Genomic DNA, 23,881 nt, shown 5'->3' on the forward strand with positions numbered 1-23,881 from the left:
TACTAATATTTCCAAGATTGCTTTCGGTTAATGTATTGCTGCGAGCTGTGGTGCCGTAGTGGTTAGTGCGCGTCACCAGTTCAAACCCGACCACCGGTAATAATGTTATTTACAATTTGCATTTCTCAAAGGTTCTTGTACTATTTTATGTTTGTAATGTTAGTATATTCTGGAATATTTGATGTTTGTGTAAATATCAGCATTCTGAAATATTCAGTGTTTGTGCAAATAGCTGCACATTAGGTGCAGGAGGTCAGTTCTGTCCTGGATATACACTGATGTGCACAATAAACGTGCTTTCAGTTCTAAGCGTTGTGCTTCGTTGAGGACCATACTTTCGGATTTGGACCTGATTATGGTTCCGACGTGACACCTTCATCCTAAGAAAGGGATTGTCAGCGGAAAGCATGAGACTGCAGTTAAATAATCCCCAAAGCCATTAATGTACAGGGTATTCGTGTTAAACATATAATAATGTAAATGTAATAACTTGAGAAGTAATTGAGATTTTTTGACGGTATATGTAACTCAGATATTTTACACACCTATTATACTTCGAAATGCTCACCGTTAATGGCACGATAGACATCTAGTCTGTATTCCACTTCTCTCAAAGTGTTTTGCAGCATTGCAGGCGTAACATTTGCGATAGTTTCACGGATACGATAGCGTAGATCTGGTAAATCACGAACTTGCTTCTGGTACACTCGATCCTTGATAAACCCCTACAGAAAAAACAATCAAGTAGCGTAATGTCTGGGCTTCTAGGGAGCCAAGCAATCGATGGTCTACCTTACCCAAACCAAGACATCGCCCACGATGTTCGCAAAATAACATGGTGCGCCATCTTGTTGAAAGATCATGTCACGAGGAAATTGTAGCACAGCTACAGGTCCAACATGTCTACGCGAAGAAGAATGGACATATAGTTCTGTCTTTCAACAATCCACAACAAACATTCACTTTTGGAGGGTCACGTTCGTACTCTGTCTCTATGTGGGGGGATTCAGTTCCCCAGATGCCGCAAGTGTGGAGTGTAGCCTCGTCCGAGAAACAGACGAAATCGAGGAATACCTCGTTGTCACCCATTTTTTCCAGAATCGTCTCAGCGGATGCCTTCCGTCGCGGCCTGTCGTTTGGCTTGATTTGCTGAAGCTGCAGTTTTTGCGCCCGTAGACGCAATCTTTTGTAGACGACATCGTGCACTGTTTAACACCGTAGCTGTCACTGCCTGTTTGCTTGGCGGATTGACTTTGAGGGTTCCTCTGAAAGACGTATTGGTTAATTCAGCAGTAGCCTCTGAACTGCGTGCTTGGCGTGATGGCCCAATATCGAAAGCAAAATTTCGGTTTCCCGAAGACTCTTGTCTCATTTCTTGATTGTTAAGTAAGTCGGAACAGTGTAAATTTGGAAATTTGTGGTAAGGACTACGGGACCAAACTCAAACTGCTGAGGTCGTCGGTCCCTAGGCTTACGCTCTACTTAATCTAACTTACACTAGGGGCCACACACACACACACACACACACACACACACACACACACACACACGAGGGAGGACTCGAACCTCCGACGGGGGAGCCGCGCAAACCGTGACAAGACGTCATTGACCGCACGGCCACCTCGCGCGGCTCGGAACAGTTTAGCCGACGTTAGCCCTGCCAGAGGAAGTAAACAGAACACCGTCTGTTGTGGAGACTACATGGCCACTGAGACGCTTCTACGAAAGCAATTACCCGAATGCGCACGTGGTACCAGCTGCCACAAGCAAACACAAAATGGCTCTGAGCACTATGCGACTTAACTTCTGAGGTCATCAGTCGCCTAGAACTTAGAACTAATTAAACCTAACTAACCTAAGGACATCACACATATCCATGCCCGAGGCTGGATTCGAACCTGCGACCGTAGCGGTCACGCGGTTCCAGACTGAAGCGCCTTTAACCGCACGGCCACACCGGCCAAGCAAACACAGAAAACACTTTGAGTTACCATATTTGTAGAAGCAAGCCACCAGTAAATATCTCAGTTACGTCTCAGTTTATTACATTTTATATTGTTATATGATTATCCTGGACACCCTGTATAGTTTGACGCGCAGTAATGCAACTTTTGTCCCTCGGGTAGACCTACAAATTATTCTGTGAGTGACTCATCTTCGAATTGTCACTAACATCGCATTCCAGTCGAAAATATGGTTCAGTTGTATTTTCGGTAGTACCCCTCGGCATGGTAAGATGCAGAATCCATTTTATTAGCTCTATTCAAGGCGATTAACGTATCATGTGGAAAGAAGACCAAACCTGCACGCTCGAGGAATGTACTACGGTAAAGTACATTCGCAGGACTCACATAATGAGTTACCCTGAACAGTATCAGATTTGGATGAGTCACCTAGTTGTGACTTCAGTATGAATTACAGTTTAATTGGTGTACATTTAGCCGGTTGCTCGTTTAAAAGGACAAACAGGAGAGCAGTTCATATTGTAGAGAATTACATTTTTAAGTTTAATATTATTTCTGAAATTCTTCCAATGGATTTTTATCGAGTAGAGCCAATGTGATTTCTCCACGACGCCTCAAGTTCCTCATTAACTTCTCTGCTACCGAAGTTGCACCTTCGAGCCATAGACGAGACAAATGGTACAGCTTTAGCTGCCAAGAACTGTAGTACTCTCTTCTTGGCTGACTGCATTGAGACAGAAAACTAGGCAACGCGTATGGGAGAACGAGGTTCTATGCCTGCGATCGTCCAAGCAGAACAAAGACTGGGGCATCATGTGAGCATCCTTCCAGAGATGTCGTCGGTCATCGTAAGGCTACCGTAGTGCGCCCCTTCCAGTAAATGAACCGATTTCGGCACAAAATTATTGAGTTAAAACGCTGCATCAGGTGAAAATCATAGTTCGGCACAGGCATTGTGGAGTCGTTTTACAGGTCACCTTTCGTACTAAAATGCATTTTATTTTTATCTATATTAGCATCGGGGACAAATTACCCTTTGTTTGCTTATTGTTGCTGTCCTGGCTATTGCAGATGCGTTGCCACTGGTTGCAGTGCTGAAGGCGTGTTGATGTCGGACCGCTCGCCATGACAGTTCACTGGTGGATGCATTGGTTCTGGATCACAACTGGTAAGTTTGCTCTGTTCGCTTTTTACCTTCTTCATCTTTCCCTGACTGTCACAGATTAGGTCTATCGATCTGTTCTGGCCTCTGTTTCATCTTTTATCTGGCCTTTCCACGTTCCTCTTTCCTTTGGGTTTGTATTGTAAGGCCATCTCTGGCATCCTCGTTTCTTCCATCCGTTCCAGGCGTTCCTTCCACTTTTGTTTATGTTCTATTTTGTCATTTATTGCAAAAATACTCAGTTCTTGTCCCATATTTTCACTAGGGATCCTGTCCAACTTCGTGCACTCTTTGACTGCTCGTAAAAATTTTACTCCAACCCCCTGAACATGCAGGGATGTATTCTGTCACCTACCTTGTTCTCTTTGGTACTGGACAGCGTAATGAAAAGTGTTGTTGATGGTAGGAGAAATAGGTATTCGGTGGGGAATGCAAGGCAGGCTTGAAGACCTTGACTTTGCTGACGATATCTTGTCTGCTCTCGCAAAGATTGCGTGACATGGAAGAAAAGTTGGAAAGACTGAAAGAGGAAGCATAAATTGCAGGACTTAAAATAAATCTCCAGAAAACTAAGGAAATGAGAATTCGATCCGAAAAACAAGCGAAGCAACAGTGTATTGAAAGGAATTGGAACAAGTAGACTCCTTTGTATATCTAGGAAGCACTGTCTGTAAAGATGGAGGGGCCGAGGAGGATCTAAAGGGTCAGATACGGAAGGCAAATGGAGCCTTTGTACAACTGTATCCTGTCTGTCGTAATAAGAACATCTCGAGACGAACCAAGCTGCCCTTGTTCAATAGCAACGTAAAGTCAGTCCTCCTGTATAGTTGCGAAACATGATTGTAAACCAGCTGCAAGTCTTCATAAACCCGTGTTTTCGGCAAATTATAAATGAGGTGGCCAGATGTTATATCAAATGACGAATTGTGGTAGATGACAACCTAGCGACCAGTCCGTGAATAAATAAAGGAAAGAAAATGGAGGTGGATTAGTCACACAACACGCAAACAACAAGGTGCTGTTGAAAAGGCAGCACTGGATTGGAACCCACAAGGAACACGTAGACGTGGCCTCCCGAAAAAGACATGGAAAAAGAACGGGCGAAGAATAAGCTCTGAAAGCTGGTAAAACATGGAGTGAAGTGAAATGTTTGGCTGCCAATAGAACCAGATGGAACAGGAAATAAGTCAACTAAGTCAAGTCCCCTGAACATTGCTAGCTTTTTTTCTCCTCATAACCCAGGTTTCACTTCCGTACAATGGAATCTATACAGCGAGCATCTTACAGAACTTATGTTTGTGTTTCTTACTGTATTTTGTAATGTTGTTCTTGCAGTATATATTATGATCTCTCTTTAATTTACGAGGGTGAGTCAGTAAATAAGTCGCAACTGGGATAGAGACATCCGAGCCGCGTGTACAAGTCTGAAATTTATTTTGCTTTTCAACATTAAGTTTATTTGGTTCCTTAATATGCTGAACCCACAAGGTCGATGTGTCGTGGGGTAGCTGTATCCAGCTGCACAAAAATTTCCATGAACTACAGTTAAAACCATATACACTCCTGGAAATTGAAATAAGAACACCGTGAATTCATTGTTCCAGGAAGGGGAAACTTTATTGACACATTCCTGGGGTCAGATACATCACATGATCACCATGATGCCGGGTGTTGGCCCTGTGTGCCTCGGTCGTATGCAGTCCTGATTGTGGCGCTCACCTGCACGGCGCCAAACACGCATACGACCATCTTTGGCACCAAGGCAGAAGCGACTCTCATCGCTGAAGACGACACGTCTCCATTCGTCCCTCCATTCACGCCTGTCGCGACGCCACTGGAGGCGGGCTGCACGATGTTGGGGCGTGAGCGGAAGACGGCCTAACGGTGTGCGGGACCGTAGCCCAGCTTCATGGAGACGGTTGCGAATGGTCCTCGCCGATACCCCAGGAGCAACAGTGTCCCTAATTTGCTGGGAAGTGGCGGTGCGGTCCCCTACGGCACTGCGTAGGATCCTACGGTCTTGGCGTGCATCCGTGCGTCGCTGCGGTCCGGTCCCAGGTCGACGGGCACGTGCACCTTCCGCCGACCACTGGCGACAACATCGATGTACTGTGGAGACCTCACGCCCCACGTGTTGAGCAATTCGGCGGTACGTCCACCCGGCCTCCCGCATGCCCACTATACGCCCTCGCTCAAAGTCCGTCAGCTGCACATACGGTTCACGTCCACGCTGTCACGGCATGCTACCAGTGTTAAAGACTGCGATGGAGCTCCGTATGCCACGGCAAACTGGCTGACACTGACGGCGGCGGTGCACAAATGCTGCGCAGCTAGCGCCATTCGACCGCCAACACCGCGGTTCCTGGTGTGTCCGCTGTGCCGTGCGTGTGATCATTGCTTGTACAGCCCTCTCGCAGTGTCCGGAGCAAGTATGGTGGGTCTGACACACCGGTGTCAATGTGTTCTTTTTTCCATTTCCAGGAGTGTACTTGGCGAATTTCGCTACAGTCGTGATTTGCGTACATTCCATCGGCTCACAAAAATAGTTTTGTTGTAGTCGTGTGCAAGTTCATGTCAGACCTGCCGTCTTGACCTGACTGCAGGGCATTAGTCATTGGCCGCGGAATACTGTGCATCGGCTGCCTTCCACGCGACATGTGCTGCCACCTTCTAGATACGTACAGGCGCGAAATTTAATACGGTATTCGAAATTCTGGCGTTTGCGACTTTTTTATTGACTCACCCTGGTAATATCTATATCCTTGCCTTCGTTAAAATTAATATAGCTTCCTAGGTAATTGAAATGCTGAACTTGTTTCAAAATCTGGTCTTGAACTACAATTTTTTTCGTTGTACACTTTTGATATCACGGTTTCACCCAGTAAGTTCGTCGTTCAACATTTCTCGCAGCACTTTTCATTACTAAAATATTAAATGTTATTTAGTGAAGAGAGGTCTCCAGTTCCCACTTCCAGGCAGTGAAAATAACAAATTTATATGAATAGGAACACATTGATCAGTGCCGGCCGCGGTGGCCGTGTGGTTCTAGGCGCTCCAGTCCGGATCCGCTCTGCTGCTACGGTCGCAGGTTCGAATCCTGCCTCGGGCATGGGTGTGTGTGATGTCCTTAGATTAGTTAGGTTTAAGTAGTTCTAAGTTCTAGGGGACTGATGACCACAGCAGTTGAGTCCCATAGTGCTCAGAGCCATTTTTGAACATTGATCAGTTACACAGTACACTTAAGACCAATGTATTGCAGGAGAAGATACGTTACATCGTTAATTGCTTGTAATGGTAGATAAAGGTACTCCATATACCAATAATAGCTTGTGAAAATTGCTAAGTTAAGAAATGGAAGACTGAAGGCGATTTATTTGAAGGAGAATAGAAGAAAACAGTGACAAAGTGCATATAATTGTGTTAGACGTTGACGATTAAGGGCGTAAAATAACTGACGCCATAAGAATATTAGAAAAACGAGCCTTGAATATTTTCCTGGAAGAATTAACTTTGAGGAAACTTTGGCTAAGATCGGTATATACTTATCGAACGTTGACAAGAGTAAATACAATCACACATTAAAAAAAATCGAACTAAATTTGATAATTGGTTTGTTGCTGTGGGTACAGCGCTTCATTCCAGGAACGAAACGGCAATCGTAGAAACGATTGGAATCTGATGATAATGCACAAAAAACGTTTTCATCTGCTACCTAATGACCCTTATAAACGACGGACAAAATCCATAACCTGAAAGGGGACTTCTCCAAAACACAATTGTTCAATTCGAGGTAGTTATCCTGTGGACATCGATTGAAAATACCGATGAAAATACCTTAACAGTTTTATTCACAGTGGCTTTCAACGAAAATTTAGCAATGTCCTCTTCGTTGTTTTGCAATTTTTCACAAATATAATCGCAAAATGCTCTTCCTTTAACTCACCAGCGAAACACGTAATATAAACAAATGCAGCCATCCTGAAGATGCCCGAAAGCAGTAGTGGTACAAGGAATGTCTTTATCGAATGACAGTAACAGAAATATTAATTATTATATACATATTGTACGTATATTAGTCATTTCTCTCTCTCTCTCTCTCTCTCTCTCTCTCTCTCTCTCTCTCTCTCTCTCTCTCACGGTGTTTGGAGTTCCGCTCCACCAAAACTACGGTTCGATAGTTACGGTACTGTACATAAATGACGTAGCAAGTGGTAGGATTGGTTGCATTGGTAGGGGAAGCCGACGACTTCTCTGTGTGTTTTTTTTTTCCTTACATAATTAGAACCGCACATCGCACAGTTTTAGTCCATCGTGCATTTTATGTCATCGCAAAATATAAATTCGCTTCGCCTGAAGATGACTAGGAAGAAACTTGCTGGAACGTTGCCAGAGAACGACGCATTGACTCGGCTGTCAACCCGAGATGATTTTATCATATAAATTGTATTTTATAAGTAATAAAAATTAGTTTATCGAGTAACTTTCGCATTTTTGTGCAACCAATGCAATTACTTTTGATGCAAGCACAATTTATGTGCACAGACATAAAAATATATATAATTGCTGTTATTTTGTACCCAGTGGAGTGTTATTCATCACAATCAAAGGCAAGATTTTCCTGTTACTACTGATATGTGCGAAAGTTTTTATGAACAGCAACATGTTTTATACAAACTCAACGCAATATTGAGTTGTTATTAGATCTGTTTCTGTTTTGCTTTTTAATAATTTTACTTCTTATGAGGAAATTGCGTTTTCTAGCGTTACGTGATAAATTTGTATTGTCTTTTTTTTATTTTTGCTACAACATACATCTGTTCCAAGTTACAAATCAAAATGTTTATGTAACAGGCAGGAGGATAGCTACGCAGAACAAAAATGTTCTGTAGGTTATGTGGTCCTGTATATATCCTCACTGAGTTCCTAGACAGTTCACCACTTTCGTTTTATAGGTGAATCTATTACAAGACTGATCACATATGCAAACAAAGCGACTGAAATGAGGTAACGCCCTATAGAAATGCAACACGCCCAACATACAAGTAATGTGGTTACAATCTTGACTGAACAAAGCTACTAGAGTAACTACCGTAGTCTACGCTCGCTTCTGATAGTCTACACTAGCCTACAGTAGTTTTACAACTCTAACAGCGTTACATCATGTGCAGTGTACAGGGTGCCTCAGAGTCTTTGTGACAAACGTCTAGGGGTGACCAATCAAGGCATGGGGAACGACCTTTGCCAGAGACAAAATGTTCGCTGACGCTTCCTAGTGACGATGTTAGGCGTCCTTTAGTATTCGCCAGCGCTGGGACGACGAGATTTCACCGAACTACCAACCAGGTGTGCAGCATACTACCTACCCCAATAAACTGATAGTGATTTTCAAGAAGAAAACCTTAGGAATCAGAGTATCTTATCGGGAAACTATACAGGGTGAGTCACCTAACGTTACCGCTGGATATATTTCGTAAACCACATCAAATACTGAAGAACCGATTCCGTGGACCGAACGTGAGGAGAGGGGCTAGTGTAATTGTTTAATACAAACCATACAAAAATGCACGGAAGTATGTTTTTTAACACAAACCTACGTTTTTTTAAATGGAACCAAGTTAGTTTTGTTAGCACAGCTGAACATATAAACAAATACGTAATCAGCTCCGTTTGTTGCATTGTAAAATGTTAATTACATCCGGAGATATTGTAACCTAAAGTTGACGCTTGAGTACCACTCCTCCGCTGTTCGATCGTGTGCATCGAAGAGCACTGCAACATACATCGCGTTTCTACAGAATAATCTGCCAACGTTGATCGAAAATGTCCCACTGGAAACGCGTCGACGTATGTGGTATCAGCATGATGGTGCACCTGCACATTCCGCAATTAACACTAGGCTGACCCTTGACAGGATGTTCGACGGGCGTTTCATAGGACGTGGAGGACGCATAAATTGGCCAGCCCGTTCTCCTGATCTTACACCTCTGGACTTCTTTCTGTGGGGTACGTTAAAGGAGAATGTGTACCGTGATGTGCCTACAACCCCAGAGGATATGAAGCAACGTATTATGGCAGCCTGCGGCGACATTACACCAGATGTACTGCGGCTGGTACGACATTCGTTACGCCAGAGATTGCAATTGTGTACAGCAAATGATGGCCACCACATTGAACATCTATTGGCCTGACATGTCGGGACACACTCTATTCCACTCCGTAATTGAAAACGGAAACCACGTGTGTACGTGTACCTCACCCCTCATGGTAATGGACATGTGCGTCAGTGAAAAAGACCAATAAATAAGTGTTAGCATGTGGACGTAATGTGCTGTTCCAGTCTCTTCTGTACCTAAGGTCCATCACCGTTCCCTTTGGATCCCTACGTAATTCGGTGCTCTCCGATACACACCATCGAACAGCGGAGGAGTGGTACTCAAGCATCAACTTTAGGTTACAATATCTCCGGATGTAATTAACATTTTACAATGCAACAAACGGCACTGATTACGTAATTGTTTATATGTTTAGATGTGCTAACAAAACTAACGGGGTTCCATTTAAAAAAACGTAGGTTTTTGTTAAAAAACACATTTCCGTGCATTTTTGTATGGTTTGTATTAACCAATTACATTATCCCCTCTCCTCACGTTCGGTCTGTGGAATCGGTTCGTCAATATTTGATGTTGTGGTCTTCAGTCCTGAGACTGGTTTGATGCAGCTCTCCACGCTACTCTATCCTGTGCAAGCTTCTTCATTTCCCAGTACGTACTGAAAGCTACATCCTTCTGAATCTGCTTAGTGTATTCATCTCTTGGTCTCCCTCTACGATTTTTACCCTCCACTCTGCCCTCCAATGCTAAATTGGTGATCCCTTGATGCCTCAGAACATGTCCTACCAACCGATCCCTTCTTCTAGTCAAGTTGTGCCACAAACTCCTCTTCTCCCCAATTCCATTCAATACCTCCTCATTAGTTATGTGATCTATCCGTCTAATCTTCAGCATTCTTCTGTAGCACCACATTTCGAAAGCTTCTATTCTCTTCTTGTCCAACCTATTTATCGTCCATGTTTCACTTGCGTACATGGCTACACTCCATACAAATACTTTCAGAAACGACTTCCTGACACTTAAATCTATACTTGATGTTAACAAATTTCTCTTCTTCAGAAACGCTTTCCCTGCCATTGCCAGTCTACATTTTATACCCTCTCTACTTCGACCATCATCAGTTATTTTGCTCCCCAAATAGCAAAACTCCTTTACTACTTTAAGTGTCTCATTTCCTAATCTAATTCCCTCAGCATCACCCGTCTTAGTTCGACTACATTCCATTATCCTCGTTTTGCTTTTGTTGATGTTCATCTTATATCCTCCTTTCAAGACACTGTCCATTCCGTTCAACTGCTCTTCCAAGTCCTTTGGTGTCTCTGACAGAATTACAAATTAATCGGCGAACCTCAAAGTTTTTATTTCTTCTCCATGGATTTTAATACCAACCCTGAATTTTTCTTTTGTTTCTTTTACTGCTTGCTCAATATACAGATTGAACAACATCGGGGAGAGGCTACAACCCTGTCTCACTCCCTTCCTAACCAGTGCTTCCCTTTCATGTCCCTCGACTCTTGTAACTGCCATCTGGTTTCTGTACAAATTGTAAGTAGCCTTTCGCTCCCTGTATTTTACACCTGCCACCTTCAGAATTTGAAAGAGAGTATTCCAGTCAACATTGTCAAAAGCTTTCTCCAAGTCTACAAATGCTAGAAACGTAGGTTTGCCTTTTCTTAATCTAGCTTCTAAAATAAGTCGTAGGGTCAGTTTTGCCTCACGTGTTCCCATATTTCTACGGAATCCAATCTGATCTTCCCCGAGGTCGGCTTCTACCAGTTTTTCCATTCGTCTGTAAAGAATTCGCGTTAGTATTTTGCAGCCGTGACTTATTAAACTGATAGTTCGGTAATTTTCACATCTGTCAACGCCTGCTTTCTTTGGGATTGGAATTATTATATTCTTCTTAAAGTCTGAGGGTATTTCGCCTGTCTCATACATTTTGCTCACCAGATGGTAGAGTTTTGTCAGGACTGGCTCTCCTAAGGCTGTCAGTAGTTCTAATGGAGTGTTGTCTACTCCCGGGGCCTTGTTTCGACTTAGGTCTTTCAGTGCTCTATCAAACTCTTCACGCAGTATGATATCTCCCATTTCATCTTCATCTACATCCTCTTCCATTTCTATAACATTGTCCTCAAGTACATCGCCCTTGTATAGACCCTCTACATACTCCTTCCACCTTTCTGCTTTCCCTTCATTGCTTAGAACTAGGTTTCCATCTGAGCTCTTGGTATTTGATGTGATTTACGAAATATATCCAGCGGTAACGTTAGGTGAATCACCCTGTATTTTAGAAGCGAATCAATTTTGCTCGTCCTACCGCCTTCCACGCGCAGCAGCAGACTGGATGATAGGCAACACGTATTCCATATAAATACTGCCGGCTGCTTGCATCCTGCTGCCTCTGAGGGGAAGCCTCAGCGAACATTTTGTTTCTAACAAAAGTTCCCCATGACATGATCCATCACCTGTAGACGTTTGCCACAAGAACTTAAAAACATCCCGTATTTCGCATGTATAGTCATTTCAGGACGAAATGGTTGTTGTTTGTTTTTGTACTGTGTGACTTTATGAACATAGCAGTCTAGATCACATATTTATTACTGTAATAACTGGTTTCGGCTAATTAGGCTTTTTTTGTGCTTGAAATGTTCAAACTCCTTACAGGAAAATGTTAATAAAACTACAGACTAACTGCTGAAGACTGTCAAATTATTTTGTGCTTTGTAATATGGGACACTCGCACTCAAAGCGCGAAACCGACAACTTGAAGAGTGTTATTCAGACTGCACTGCACTGCACTCAACGAAAGGTTCCAACTGTGTTTCGTCCTGTTCTCCTTGTTGAATATTTTAATTACCGCATTGTGCATGTGGACGTACACCATAGGGAACACAAAAATCACTCTGCTCCTTTCACGAGCGCGAGCTGCAGTTTTTTCGCCGCCAGCCTTTGTCCTTTTTGGCTGGCACGCTTTATCGGTGCCTCGGCAGCGCGGGAGTCGTCAAACAAAAGAGCAACGCGTGCTGCCCCCGCCCCTCCATCGCCCGCCGTGCTTCTTTTGTCGCAGACTGCAGCGACGCGCCTCGGCGTTCTGACAATGTAACACACCGACGGGTGAATGTGTAGCTCGAAGCAGATTACACTGCATTTTAACAGATGCCAGGCGCTTCGCAAAACAAAGACAGAGGAAATGAACCGCTATGTTTACAGCTGTCCGTTCTCTGCAGCAAGAAATGATTTTCAAACTTTTCATTTTCCCCAGAACGTAAAACTGACGTCTGCTATTAGCTGCAAAGTTAAACCAATCTGAATTCATTTACAAGTGAAAAAGTGATTGCTGATAAAATATTCAGTCAGGCGGAATGAGGAATGATGAATCTGCAATGACTCTTAAAAACTGCGAGTAGAACAATATGCTATTGACTTTTACATGAATATGTTGCTCTGTGATTGCCGTCGAAGTAAACATCGGGTACGTTTCTAGTACACACCGTCACGTAGTTCCTCCGACACTCGTCAGTGCTCTTAAAATTTCGATGTGACTGAATGTAAGTTTTGTCAGGTGCTGACAACATTGTTTTTCAACTATTATTTCATTATGCGATGAAAGTGAATTTTCCTCTAGATTTTCCTTAAGCTTTGGTACTGTTTACGATGACAGAGAGCCAGATTTAGTGTGTACATTGAATGGCTACGTAATTGTTATACGGTATTCAGAACATTTGTTCCGCAGCACAATATATTGCTCGTGACGGAACGCATGTACTCGTTCATTGTGACATCTGTCCTTAATTTGACCCCAAAGCTTTCAGTGGTCAGCCTAGAGTGACAGACTGCCATCCAACGTGGGTGCTGATAGTTGATAGAAACGCGTTGCTAATACGGTGACATTGTCTGAAATAAAGGAAAAGGAATCCTCTTCACAGAGTAATATGAAGGAAACAAGAGAGACGTTGGCAAATTTGGATCAGACCAAAGCGGCGACACGGTTTCCAGTTGCTTCGCAAAATATTCCTGCAAGATTTTTACCGAGCGAGGTGGCGCAGTGGTTAGGACAATGGACTCATTCGGGAGGACGACGATTCAAACCTGCGTCCGGTCATTCAGATTTGGGTCTTCCGTGATTTCTCTAAACCTCTTAAGGCAAGTGCGAAGATGGTTCCGTTGAAAGGGCATGGCCCATTCCCGCCTGCGTCCTTCCCTCATCCGAGCTTGTCCCTCGCCTCTAATGACCCCGTTGTCGACGGGACGTTAAACACTCTCCTCCTCCTTCAAGACTATTTGTTATCTCACTAAGCTCCACATATTCCACTGCCTGTTCTTAGGGCGACAAAGTACCTTAACCAAGAAAAGCTGTAGAAGACTGCATTGCTTGGGTTTCTAGACTGCATCATTTTTAGTATTAATTTGTTGGATGCTCCTACTACACCTCGGGATTAGATTCTCTACTAGCTGATGTAAGTTCTTTGAAAAACAACTGATGAATACTTTCAAACAGTATAGTAACAAGAAAGTCTGCATTTTAACTACAAGTACATGTTTATGACGGAATACAATATGAAATACAATTTAATATTAAGCGATTATTTCCCTCTTCGGAAAATTCATACCACACATTAACAGTCCGAATCCAAATCGAACCGACGGCCTTGCGTTAAGAAATGATGATTGAGCCAGTTTACTAAGCGTCTCAATTTCCACGGTGTTCAATAGATCGTTATGTTCATAAAAATACTACACAGTTCATTTGTTAGTATCGATCTAATATCTCAAACGACATTTGGGTAAGGTGCCACGCGGCGTTTACAACACTAGTAAGAGACAAGTTACGCTGTAACAAAATAAATTCTCAGAATCGCCATCCAAATCAGATATCATTGAGCATGCCTTCTCTATACTATCCGAGATCTCACAGTTCCTCACCAAACCGCATCTTTTGCAATATATTACCAAAATTATAAGGGCGAAGGCAGACACATTGTCACTCTCTGATGACTAGAGTACTATCGATACTTTATATTGTGCAGACATCACCCGGCTTCCAGAATCTAGGAACGCACTCACCTCTGATTGATCCTATCTGTGGCCAGGGTTGTTGTATCTGCTACTCTACAACAAGGTCAGTCCCATACATGTCAAATCATGTTTTAAATAAAGCTTACGCTTTCACCCAAAATTTATTCTCAAAAATACTGAATGAACATTAATCAAACACATATTTACATATTTTTAAGAACAGGGTAAATATGCTACTTTGCCGATGTAATTACTGGCTGTTCTTACATTGTATCTTCCATTCATGATAGATACCCATTCCACTATTGGACAACACTTTGGACGTACTCGGACTTTCTTAGTTGCTCACTATCTCAAGGTTCGTCCTCAGAGGGGAATTCTCATTCACTTCACACACGTTCTTTAAATATACATGCTATATACTGTTACTTACTGCGGGAAAACTTTGAGTTGTAGGTAATGTTCTGTATGTAATAAACTAGCCCGCATCTCGTGGTCGTGCGGTAGCGTTCTCGCTTCCCACGCCCGGGTTCCCGGGTTCGATTCCCGGTGGGGTCAGGGATTTTCTCTGCCTCGTGATGGCTGGGTGTTGTGTGATGTCTTTAGGTTAGTTAGGTTTAAGTAGTTCTAAGTTCTAGGGGACTGATGACCATAGATGTTAAGTCCCATAGTGCTCAGAGCCACTTGTAATAAACTATACATTTCAGAAAAAGTTCTGCATCACCTCGGTTCCGAGAGCTCCGCAACCTGTACAGAAAACTGGAATACGGATCAACACAAAATCATTTCCGCGCTTTTTGTTGCTCATGAAAGCCACACAATGCATGTTGTACGACCATACAGCGGGACCTCCAGTGGTAGTGGTCCAGATTGCTGTACACACCGATAACTCTAATACCCAGTAGCACGTCCTCTTGCATTGATGGATGCCTGTATTCGTCGTCGCATACTATCCACAAGTTCATCAAGGCATTGTTGATCCAGATTGTCCCATTCCTCAACGGCGATTCGGCGTAGATCCCACAGAGTGGTTGGTGGGTCACGTCGTCCATAAACAGCTCTTTTCAATCTATCCCAGACGTGTTAGATAGGGTTCATGTCTGGAGAATATGCTGGCCACTCTAGTCGAACGATGTCGTTATCCCGAAGGAAGTCATTCACAAGATGTGCACGATGGGGACGCGAATTATCGTCCATGAAGACCGAAGACGAGTGCCTCGCCAATACGCTGCCGATATGGTTGCACTATCGGTCGGAGGATGACATTAACGTATCGTACAGCCGTTACGGCGCCTTTGATGACCACCAGCGGCATACGTCGGCTCCACATAATGCCACCCCAAAACAGTAGGGAACCTCCACCTTGCTGCACTCGCTGGACAGTATGTCTAAGGCATTCAGTTTGACCAGGTTGCCTCCAAACACGTCTCTGACGATTGTCTGGTTGAAGGCATATGCGACACTTATCAGTGAAGAGAACGTGATGCGAATCCTGAGCGGTCCATTCGGCATGTTGCTGGGCCAATCTGTACCGTGCTGCATGGTGTCGTGGTTGCAAAGATGGACCTCGCCATGGATGTCGGGAGTGAAGTTGCGCATCATGCAGCCTATTACGCACAGTTTGAGTCGTAATACGACATCCTGTGGCTGCGCAAAAAGCATTATTCAACATGGTGGCGTTGCTGTCACTGTTACTTCGAGCCATAATCCGTAGGCAGCGGTCATCCACTGCAGTAGTAGCCCTTGGGCGGTCTGAGCGAAGCTTGTCATCGACAGTTCCTGTCTGTCTGTATCTCCTCCTTGTCCGAACAACATCGCTTTGATTCACTCCGAGACCCCTGGACACTTCCTTTGTGCAGAACCCTTCCTGGCACAAAGTAACAATGCGGACGCGATCGAACCGCGGTATTGACCGTCTAGGCATGGTTGAACTACAGACAACAAGAGCCATGTACCCCCTCCCTGGTGGAATGACTGGAACTGAACGGCTGTCGGACCCCATCCGTCTAATAGGTGCTGCTCATGCATGGTTGTTTACATCCTTGGGCGGGTTTAGTGACATCTCTGAACAGTCAGAGGGACTGTGTTGTGATACAATATCCACAGTCAACGTCTATCTTCAAGAATTCTGGGAACGAGTGAGATGCAAAACTTCTTTTGATGTGTGTATTAATGTTATAAAACTGAAGTTCAAATGGTGAACTGTCGGTTTTGTGTCCCGCCTGGAAGGCGGCGCGTGGATCTGCTCCTGCAAACTGAAAGGTTGGCCGAATGAAGGAAGCGAGTAAGGAGTAGGAGCAGGTGAGGTAAACCACGTCGGTACTGCGAGTGAGTAAAAGTGGTTTACTGGTGCATGAACATTCACAGAGGCATACATAACTTAGTACGTAGGTGCGAATCTGAAGCGAAGTGTCCCAGCTGTCTACTGTTCATGAAATGGGCTGAATCTTGAGCGGAGCTCGTAGAGCTCCACAGCATCGGCTAGAAGGCGCTGTCGGTGTCTGTCGTAGTGCCAACGTAAGTCGTGGCATCGTAGCTATCGATACCACAGTCGTTGTTATTAGACATCGTTGTATAATCTGTTCAAAGAAAGTCAGAAATAAGAAAGGTGGTCCTATGTCTTAGGTGTCTATACAGCCTGAAGTCTCGCATTACGCCAGCTGACCTAAATACGCGGATACTGCGTGCGAGCATGTCACATTACCACTTCGCATCTGTATGAGTAATCGGCACTAGCTCTAGAGACGAATAGATACTACAATGGCACGTAGGCCTGCATTATTCGCAGTATTGGATATAAATTATTTGGACATGTAACCCTTTTCCGATTTACAGCCGTCTTCCTTTAAACGCAGTGCACACGTAATCGCCAACTACTAGACTACGCGTCCTCTCTTTGGACGTTGATTCTTTTTTTTTTTTTTAAGAGCAGGTGATTGCTGTAAAGCTAAAAGAGTTTACCTGTTCAAATATTTGTGTCCAAGGCCCGCGAATTCTGCAGTTTCGTAAGGTTTGTAGGTCACCGGTGCTTTGCAAAGGTCGAAGCGAACACGTTTCGCAGCTGCTGCTGAATGATGAGCTGCGACCGCCATAAGAACGGTAGGAGTAGTGTGTTGCGGGCTGTTGGCCCTCGGCGCCCTTCGTTTGGTGGACGAGCGGGGGCGGCGGAGGCGGCAGCGGCGGCCACGGAAGCGGCGACGCGGGGCCATTGTGGCCGGGCTTTGTGCCGGCAGCATCCTCCGTGCCGGCCATCGATCCCGCCGGAGGCCTTCCTGTCTAAACGCCGGGCCCCGAGATTAAATGGAGGCACTGCCGGCTCCGTCTCGCAGCCTCGACCTGTTGAATCCAGCGCACAGATTCACCCTTTTAGTAAATGACCGAAGTTGTGGCTAGAAGCACTCTGGTAAATCTTGTTTCTCTTTTCTCTAGAAACGCTCCCAGTTGCGTCTTACTGGAGAATACAACTTTTTCACCTTTCTCCATGGCGATGTCTTCGAATGCGTGGAGCACGTGCAGATTTCTTCAACCACCAACTACAACTCAAAATCGTTGCCGCATTAGCAACAGGCGTCACTTCTTAGAGCACCGCAAAGCGTGCCACAGGAGCAAGGTAGAAAATGTGATAAGACCGTTACTGTTTAAATACAGGGTGAAAAGTATTTAAACCGACAAACTCTGGGTGGTTGTAGGGAACATCAAAACAGATATTTTTCCTTGTCACTTTTTCCTATGAGGATTATTTAAACCGGTGGAGGCCCTATTGCAATCTTCAATTGTTAGAGGGCGTATTACGTTCTTCAGTTGTAGGGAACTGCTGTCCACCAGTGTAGTAGTGCATTGTCTCTGTTTACTAATGGAGCGATACACCTGGAGTGAGTATACTGATATGGTTGGTGCGTACTACGTAGCGCACCACAACGGACGAGCTGCACAGCGGGTTTATCAACAACGATATCCTAATCGCCGTATCCCGCATCATACGATCTTTGTTGGTGTGTACCAACGTCTGCGTGAGACCGGGTCATTTAGCAGATTACCTGGACAGGGACGCCGTCGTACGGTAAGAACGCTGCAATTTGAAGAAGCTGTCTTGCAGCATGTGCAGCGGGATCCTTCAATCTGCACTCGTGCAATTGCACGTAACATGGGGACGAATCAGACGAATGTAAGAACAGTCCTTCGAGAGAAATTGCTACGTCCATTTCACTTACAGCGTGTACACAACCTGGAACAAGTTGATTATCCACCCACAGCACAGTTTTCCCAGTGGTACGTGGAACAGTGTGAAATGCATCCTACATTTCCATCCTCTGTGTTGTTTATCGATGAAGCAACGTTCGGGCGTGATGGAATCTTCAACATGCACAATTCGCATGTTTGGAGTGAGGATAACCCACATGCCACAGTTACTAGCGCTCATCAAGTGCGCTTCTGCGTTAGTGTGTGGGTCGGTGTTGTTGGGGGCTGTTTAATTGGGCCGCATCTGCTACCTAGACCATTAAATGGCAGGCACTATTACAATTTTCTCACCAGAGCATTGCCATCATTCCTGGAAGACGTCCCGCTCCCTATAAGACAACGCATGTGGTTCCAACATGATGGGACGACGGCACATTTCAGTCGTCGTGTGCGTCGATTCCTGGACCGACGGTTCCCAGAAACGTGGATTGGCAGAGGTGGTCCTGTACCAAGGCCTGCTCGATCCCCAGATATGTCCCCTTTTTTGTGTGAGGAGAGATGCTCAACCTTGTTTACGCAACTCCTGTTGCACCAGAAGAGGATCTGGTTGCCCGGATAGTAGCAGCAGCAGCAGCAGCAGAAACAATTCAAGATACTCCTGGGGTTTTTGCCCGTGTCAGACAGAACATAATCCGACAGTGTAACCTTTGTTTACGTGTCAATGGAGGCATTTTTGAAAATTTGCTGTAATTGAAATTGGGTTGTGTTAATGTGTTGTCTCTTGGTCATAAAAAAATGGAAAAGTGTTTCTTAGTTTAATTAATTTGCCACCAGAGAAATATTCCTCTACCGGTTTAAATACTCCTCATATGAAAAAATGACATTGGGAAAAATATTTGTTTCGATGTCCCCTACAACCTCCCAGAGTTTGTCGGTTTAAATACATTTAACCCTGTATACGTTAACGATCCATGGGTAACGTCATAAGCTACATGAGGCTGCACACCAACGATGCAGTTATCTATAATACGGCAGCAACACCAGAACACTCTAGCGAACTGTAGGGAATCGATGATTAGTGCACGGACTAGCAGTTGATCCTGAACGTAAATATAACGCACTGCGCATAGACAGGCGAAGAAATTCACTACCGTTCAGTTATAGTATCTGCGAAAAAACACTAAAATCACTGGGAACAGTATCTACTGTATAGTATCTGTGCGTAACCACCTGGAGCGATTCAAAGTGGGATGACCACACTAAACAAATTGCAGGAAAAGCAGATGCCAATTTGAGATTCCCTGGAAGAATGATAAGGAAATGTAATACGTCCACCAAATAAAAATCTAACAAAACACTTTTCGATCAGTTTTTGAGTATTGCTAATCGTTGTGGGCCGTTTACACTGCTAACAGATGTGAAGGTCCAATGAGGGGCTGCACGTTTCACCCTCATTCGTTTAGTACATGAGATTTTTGCTTAGATATTCCACAAACTTCCGTGACAGACGGTACAAAAGAGGCGTTGTACATCACGAAGAGGTTTCCTGTGGCAACTCCGATAGCGTATGTTCGAAGAAAAGTCGGGCAACAAAATATTTCTTCGCGAAATAACCGTAACTAGCAAATCACGTAAATTTGCAGCTCATACGGAGATTCACACATCTACATCCATACTCCGCAAACCACCTGACGGCGTGTGGCGGAGGGTACCTTGAGTACCTCTATCGGTTCTCAGTCATTCTTTCCACAATGAATTTTTCACTCTCCAGCGCAGTGCGTGCTGTTTCGAAACTCCGTCAGAGATTAAAATTATGTGCTGGACTGGGACTCGTACCTGGCTCCAATGGCTAAGCCATGTCCCTGTATTATCCTTTCCTCGTGCAGCGCTAGTCTCACAAGGTATGCAGGAAAACTTCTGTGAAGTTTGGAAGGTAGGAGATCAGGAACTGGTGCAGGTGAAACTGTCAGACCGGGTCGTGAGTCATGGTTGGCTAACTCAATCGGTAGAGCACTTGCCCGAGGAAGGCAAGGGTCCCAGGTTCGAGTCCCGGCCCTGCACACAGACTTAACCTGCCAGAAAGTTTCAATAGCTATTCTTTCCACGCGCAATTCGAGAATGGAACACCGCAAAAGGGGCAGAGGGGGTCAGAAGCATTATCCGCCAAAAATCTTAAGGTAGCTTGCGGGTTATAGACATAGATGTCTTAGGACATGATAGATTGTATTCGCTATTATGAAGGAAAATCCTTCAGTAAATGTATACTCTAATCGCCACGGTTTCCGAGGTACAGCGATTCGACACTAATGGCGTTGGTAATTTGATATGAATTACGTTCGTTTGGCTTCAAGGGCAGCGATATACATCGGCCGTCCAGAAAATTCCGACACTGACTTTTTCCTGGCTTATAAGCGACGTAGCGCAGTAAGTACGGTCGCAGTTGAACTGACAACTGTATAGACCAGAACTTCTTTCGACCGGTCACTTATGAGCAGATAGTGTTAAGCAGCGGACGTGCGGTCGTAGTGCACCAGCATAGTTGTGTCACAAATCGCAATGGAGAAACATCTGTAAATCAAGTGTTCAAGACATTCTCTAGCATGTTTGGAAGAAGAGAAAGTGTGTGCAATGTTTGTCCCACATATCTTGACTCCCGAACGAAGTCGACACCGCTTGGACACGTGCTGCGGCTTGACTGAAATGCAAAACGTGAAGAATTATTTTGGGATGATGTTCCGAGCAGAACCAACAAGCTTCACCGTTACAGATTTGGTTCTCTGTGATGGCGAGCCTTTCACGTCTTCCGCAAGCTAAATAAGAAATCACTTAACAGTTTTGAGAGCCTGAGTGAAAATCTCATTCTGCAAACATCCCCCAGGCTGTGGCAAAGGCATGTCTCCGCAATATCCTTTCTCCCAGGAGTGCTAGTTCTGCTAGTTTCGCAGGAGGGCTTCTGTGAAGTTTGGAAAGTAGGAGACGAGGTACTAGCGGAAGTAAAGCTGTGAGGACAGGTCGTGAGTTGTGCTTGGATTGCTCAGTTTTGGCCGGCACGATAGCTCTGCGTGTTCGGCCAGAGGGTTGGCTACCCTGTGTAACAAAAAACTGAGTGAATGAGTCAACGAAGACCCTAAACGGGTGTCATCGGACGTATGCCCCCGAACAAATTCAACGAACAATGTTGAACGAAATGAGATCAACAAACAATAGAAAAAGTTTGGTACAGCGAAAGGCAATGGTCCCGAGTTCGAGTCACGGTCCGGCACACAGTTTTAATCACAACAGCGCACACTCCGCTGCAGAGTGAAAATCTCATTCTGGAATATCTCAGTTTTCAGTGATGTACAACGATATGTGGTGTTTTTTCAGCCCTAAAACACCGAGTGTTTCGCTGAGCTGTTGAGATTTGTCTCGAAAGTGAATAGTAATGTCATGCCCACAAATTATGTATTTTCCATTTTTAGCATGCCCTTTTGTGAAACAACGTTCTTCCATCAAAATTAAATCGGGGTACGTCTATGTTCTGTAGTCTAAAAATATCCATCACTTGAAATAACATGATTCTAAAATTCGACACACACATATAAAGTTATACCAACACACAAATTTTCCCCAACTAATTGGTAAAATTTTTATTTACTGTTATCTCCTTTTACTGAACTGACACGTACACAACGGACTGGCAGTGTACTATGGCGTAAAGTCACCAAATGTTGTGGCGTACAAGCACACGTACAAACTTGGCAATCGACAATGTGCATCACTTATATGATACCCAGAGATTGCAGCGAATAGTTCAGTTGACACTATTTGAAGTAATTGATAATATTGTAAACTTCGTATTTTACTTTTACCTACTACTTCAAGAGCATGAAAATCACGGGGAGAACAATAAATCTAGCATATCAGCAATTAAAGAGACTCGACGTGTGAACGGCTGAGCATCCACGAACGGAATGAATGATCCTCTCAATGTCATTGTATTTTCTCGTCGATGCTTCGGTTATGCATAGTCATTGAAAACATCGATGCTAATTCTGATGTTTATGGACGAAACCTCGATGTTTTCACTTCGTCGATGTATCGTTTGCATTTCTAGTCAGGAAGTAGTAGTCGGTCATACATGGACGCTTGGCTATGTGTGTCGTGTCCGATTATCTCGTTTAATTATTGTTTCATATGTAGTGCTCGGTACTAGATTAATCGGTCAAGTAGGAAAATGGCTGAGCTGAAGATTCAGTGTGAAAAAATGTACTAGAAGCTGTGACGTACAGTCGATTTCAGACATTATGTAATTCCATTGTTGGTGTTCGTGTAACAAACAAGGAAAAAAAAAAAACTTGGAGTTTGAGCTCGCGATTGACTGTGGCAAATGACAGCCCTTGTTGGGGATATTGTAATATCACATTTCATTAAAGAAATAACTATGTTCGATACTGTGCTGTGTGTAGGAACCAAAGACGTTGCTCTTTGCAGAAGAAAATGGGAAACGCGAACATTATCATTGCATTATCTCTGATCTTTATTATCTGCGTTGTTGAATGTAATGTTAATAACTCATATTTTGTTCCGCCTTTATTAAGACTAAGGGATCTTATGACTGGTGAATATTACGTATTATAACTCGATAGTAAGAGTAAAAGTTGTACTCCAGATAGAAATAAGCGAGTGTTTTATCTCTGATAAATAATTAAGTGAGACTCTAAAGTAAATATTGCACTTTCTAGACATTCCACTTCCAATAGAAAATTTCAGCTACACTCCGTCGACGTGAATTTGGAGATACGCTGGGGAGACCGGCAAACAAACATGCAAATTAACAAGGCAGCTTTCAACGGACTCAAGAGCACGCAACAAGAAATCTGTCACAGCTCTTTAATAACATATTACCACACGACAAAACACACACAAGACGAGTTTAGTTTCAATGAACATTTGAATACGCCATATGAAAACCAAGAATACACGCTAATCTTGTCTATAAAACCATAAAATACAATAAAAATAATAACATATCATCATCGGCTGATCCTCATTTAAACCATTTCATGACGGTATTAAAGCAAAATAGAGACTTTGACCTCTATTACTAAACCGATACCCAATAGCCGACACCAGTCACAGGTTGCCTATCTAAAGGCTTCCAGGGGCAACAAAAATTTGATTTTCAATTTTGCGTGATTATTAACCTGATTTAAAATTTTTAAATGCTGTCATAAACTACCCATTAACAGGTATAACCTGTGTGTTTCTCTTGAAGCAGCGTAACTGACGACACACAAATAAGCGGACTACATTCATCCGGTACTTGAGAACGAGAGCACTTAGCTACTTCCAAAAAAGGTTAAGCATAATTTCAAACCTTTTCTTAGCTTCTTCTCGCTTAGACGCTTAACGTCAAATCTTAAGCAAATTAAAATGTTTGAAGCTGTTTTATAAGTGGAAGTTTGATT

The 23,881-nt window shown here is 43.8% G+C and overlaps 1 protein-coding gene across 6 annotated transcripts in view; it reads left to right on the plus strand.

Moving 5' to 3' along the window:
* The window catches only part of LOC124549186 (skin secretory protein xP2-like), a 573,354-nt gene that overhangs the window by 465,608 nt on the left and 83,865 nt on the right, over positions 1 to 23,881 (plus strand). For all 6 annotated transcript variants that reach the window (XM_047125224.1, XM_047125231.1, XM_047125225.1 and 3 more), the window contains one exon: positions 3,036 to 3,132. In XM_047125224.1, coding sequence (XP_046981180.1) covers positions 3,090 to 3,132 — 43 coding nt within the window. In that variant the 5' untranslated portion in view covers positions 3,036 to 3,089. The remainder of the gene's footprint in view (positions 1 to 3,035; positions 3,133 to 23,881) is intronic.

The sequence above is a fragment of the Schistocerca americana genome, chromosome 1 (genome assembly GCF_021461395.2).
Source record: "Schistocerca americana isolate TAMUIC-IGC-003095 chromosome 1, iqSchAmer2.1, whole genome shotgun sequence".
Classification (NCBI taxonomy): domain Eukaryota; kingdom Metazoa; phylum Arthropoda; class Insecta; order Orthoptera; family Acrididae; genus Schistocerca; species Schistocerca americana.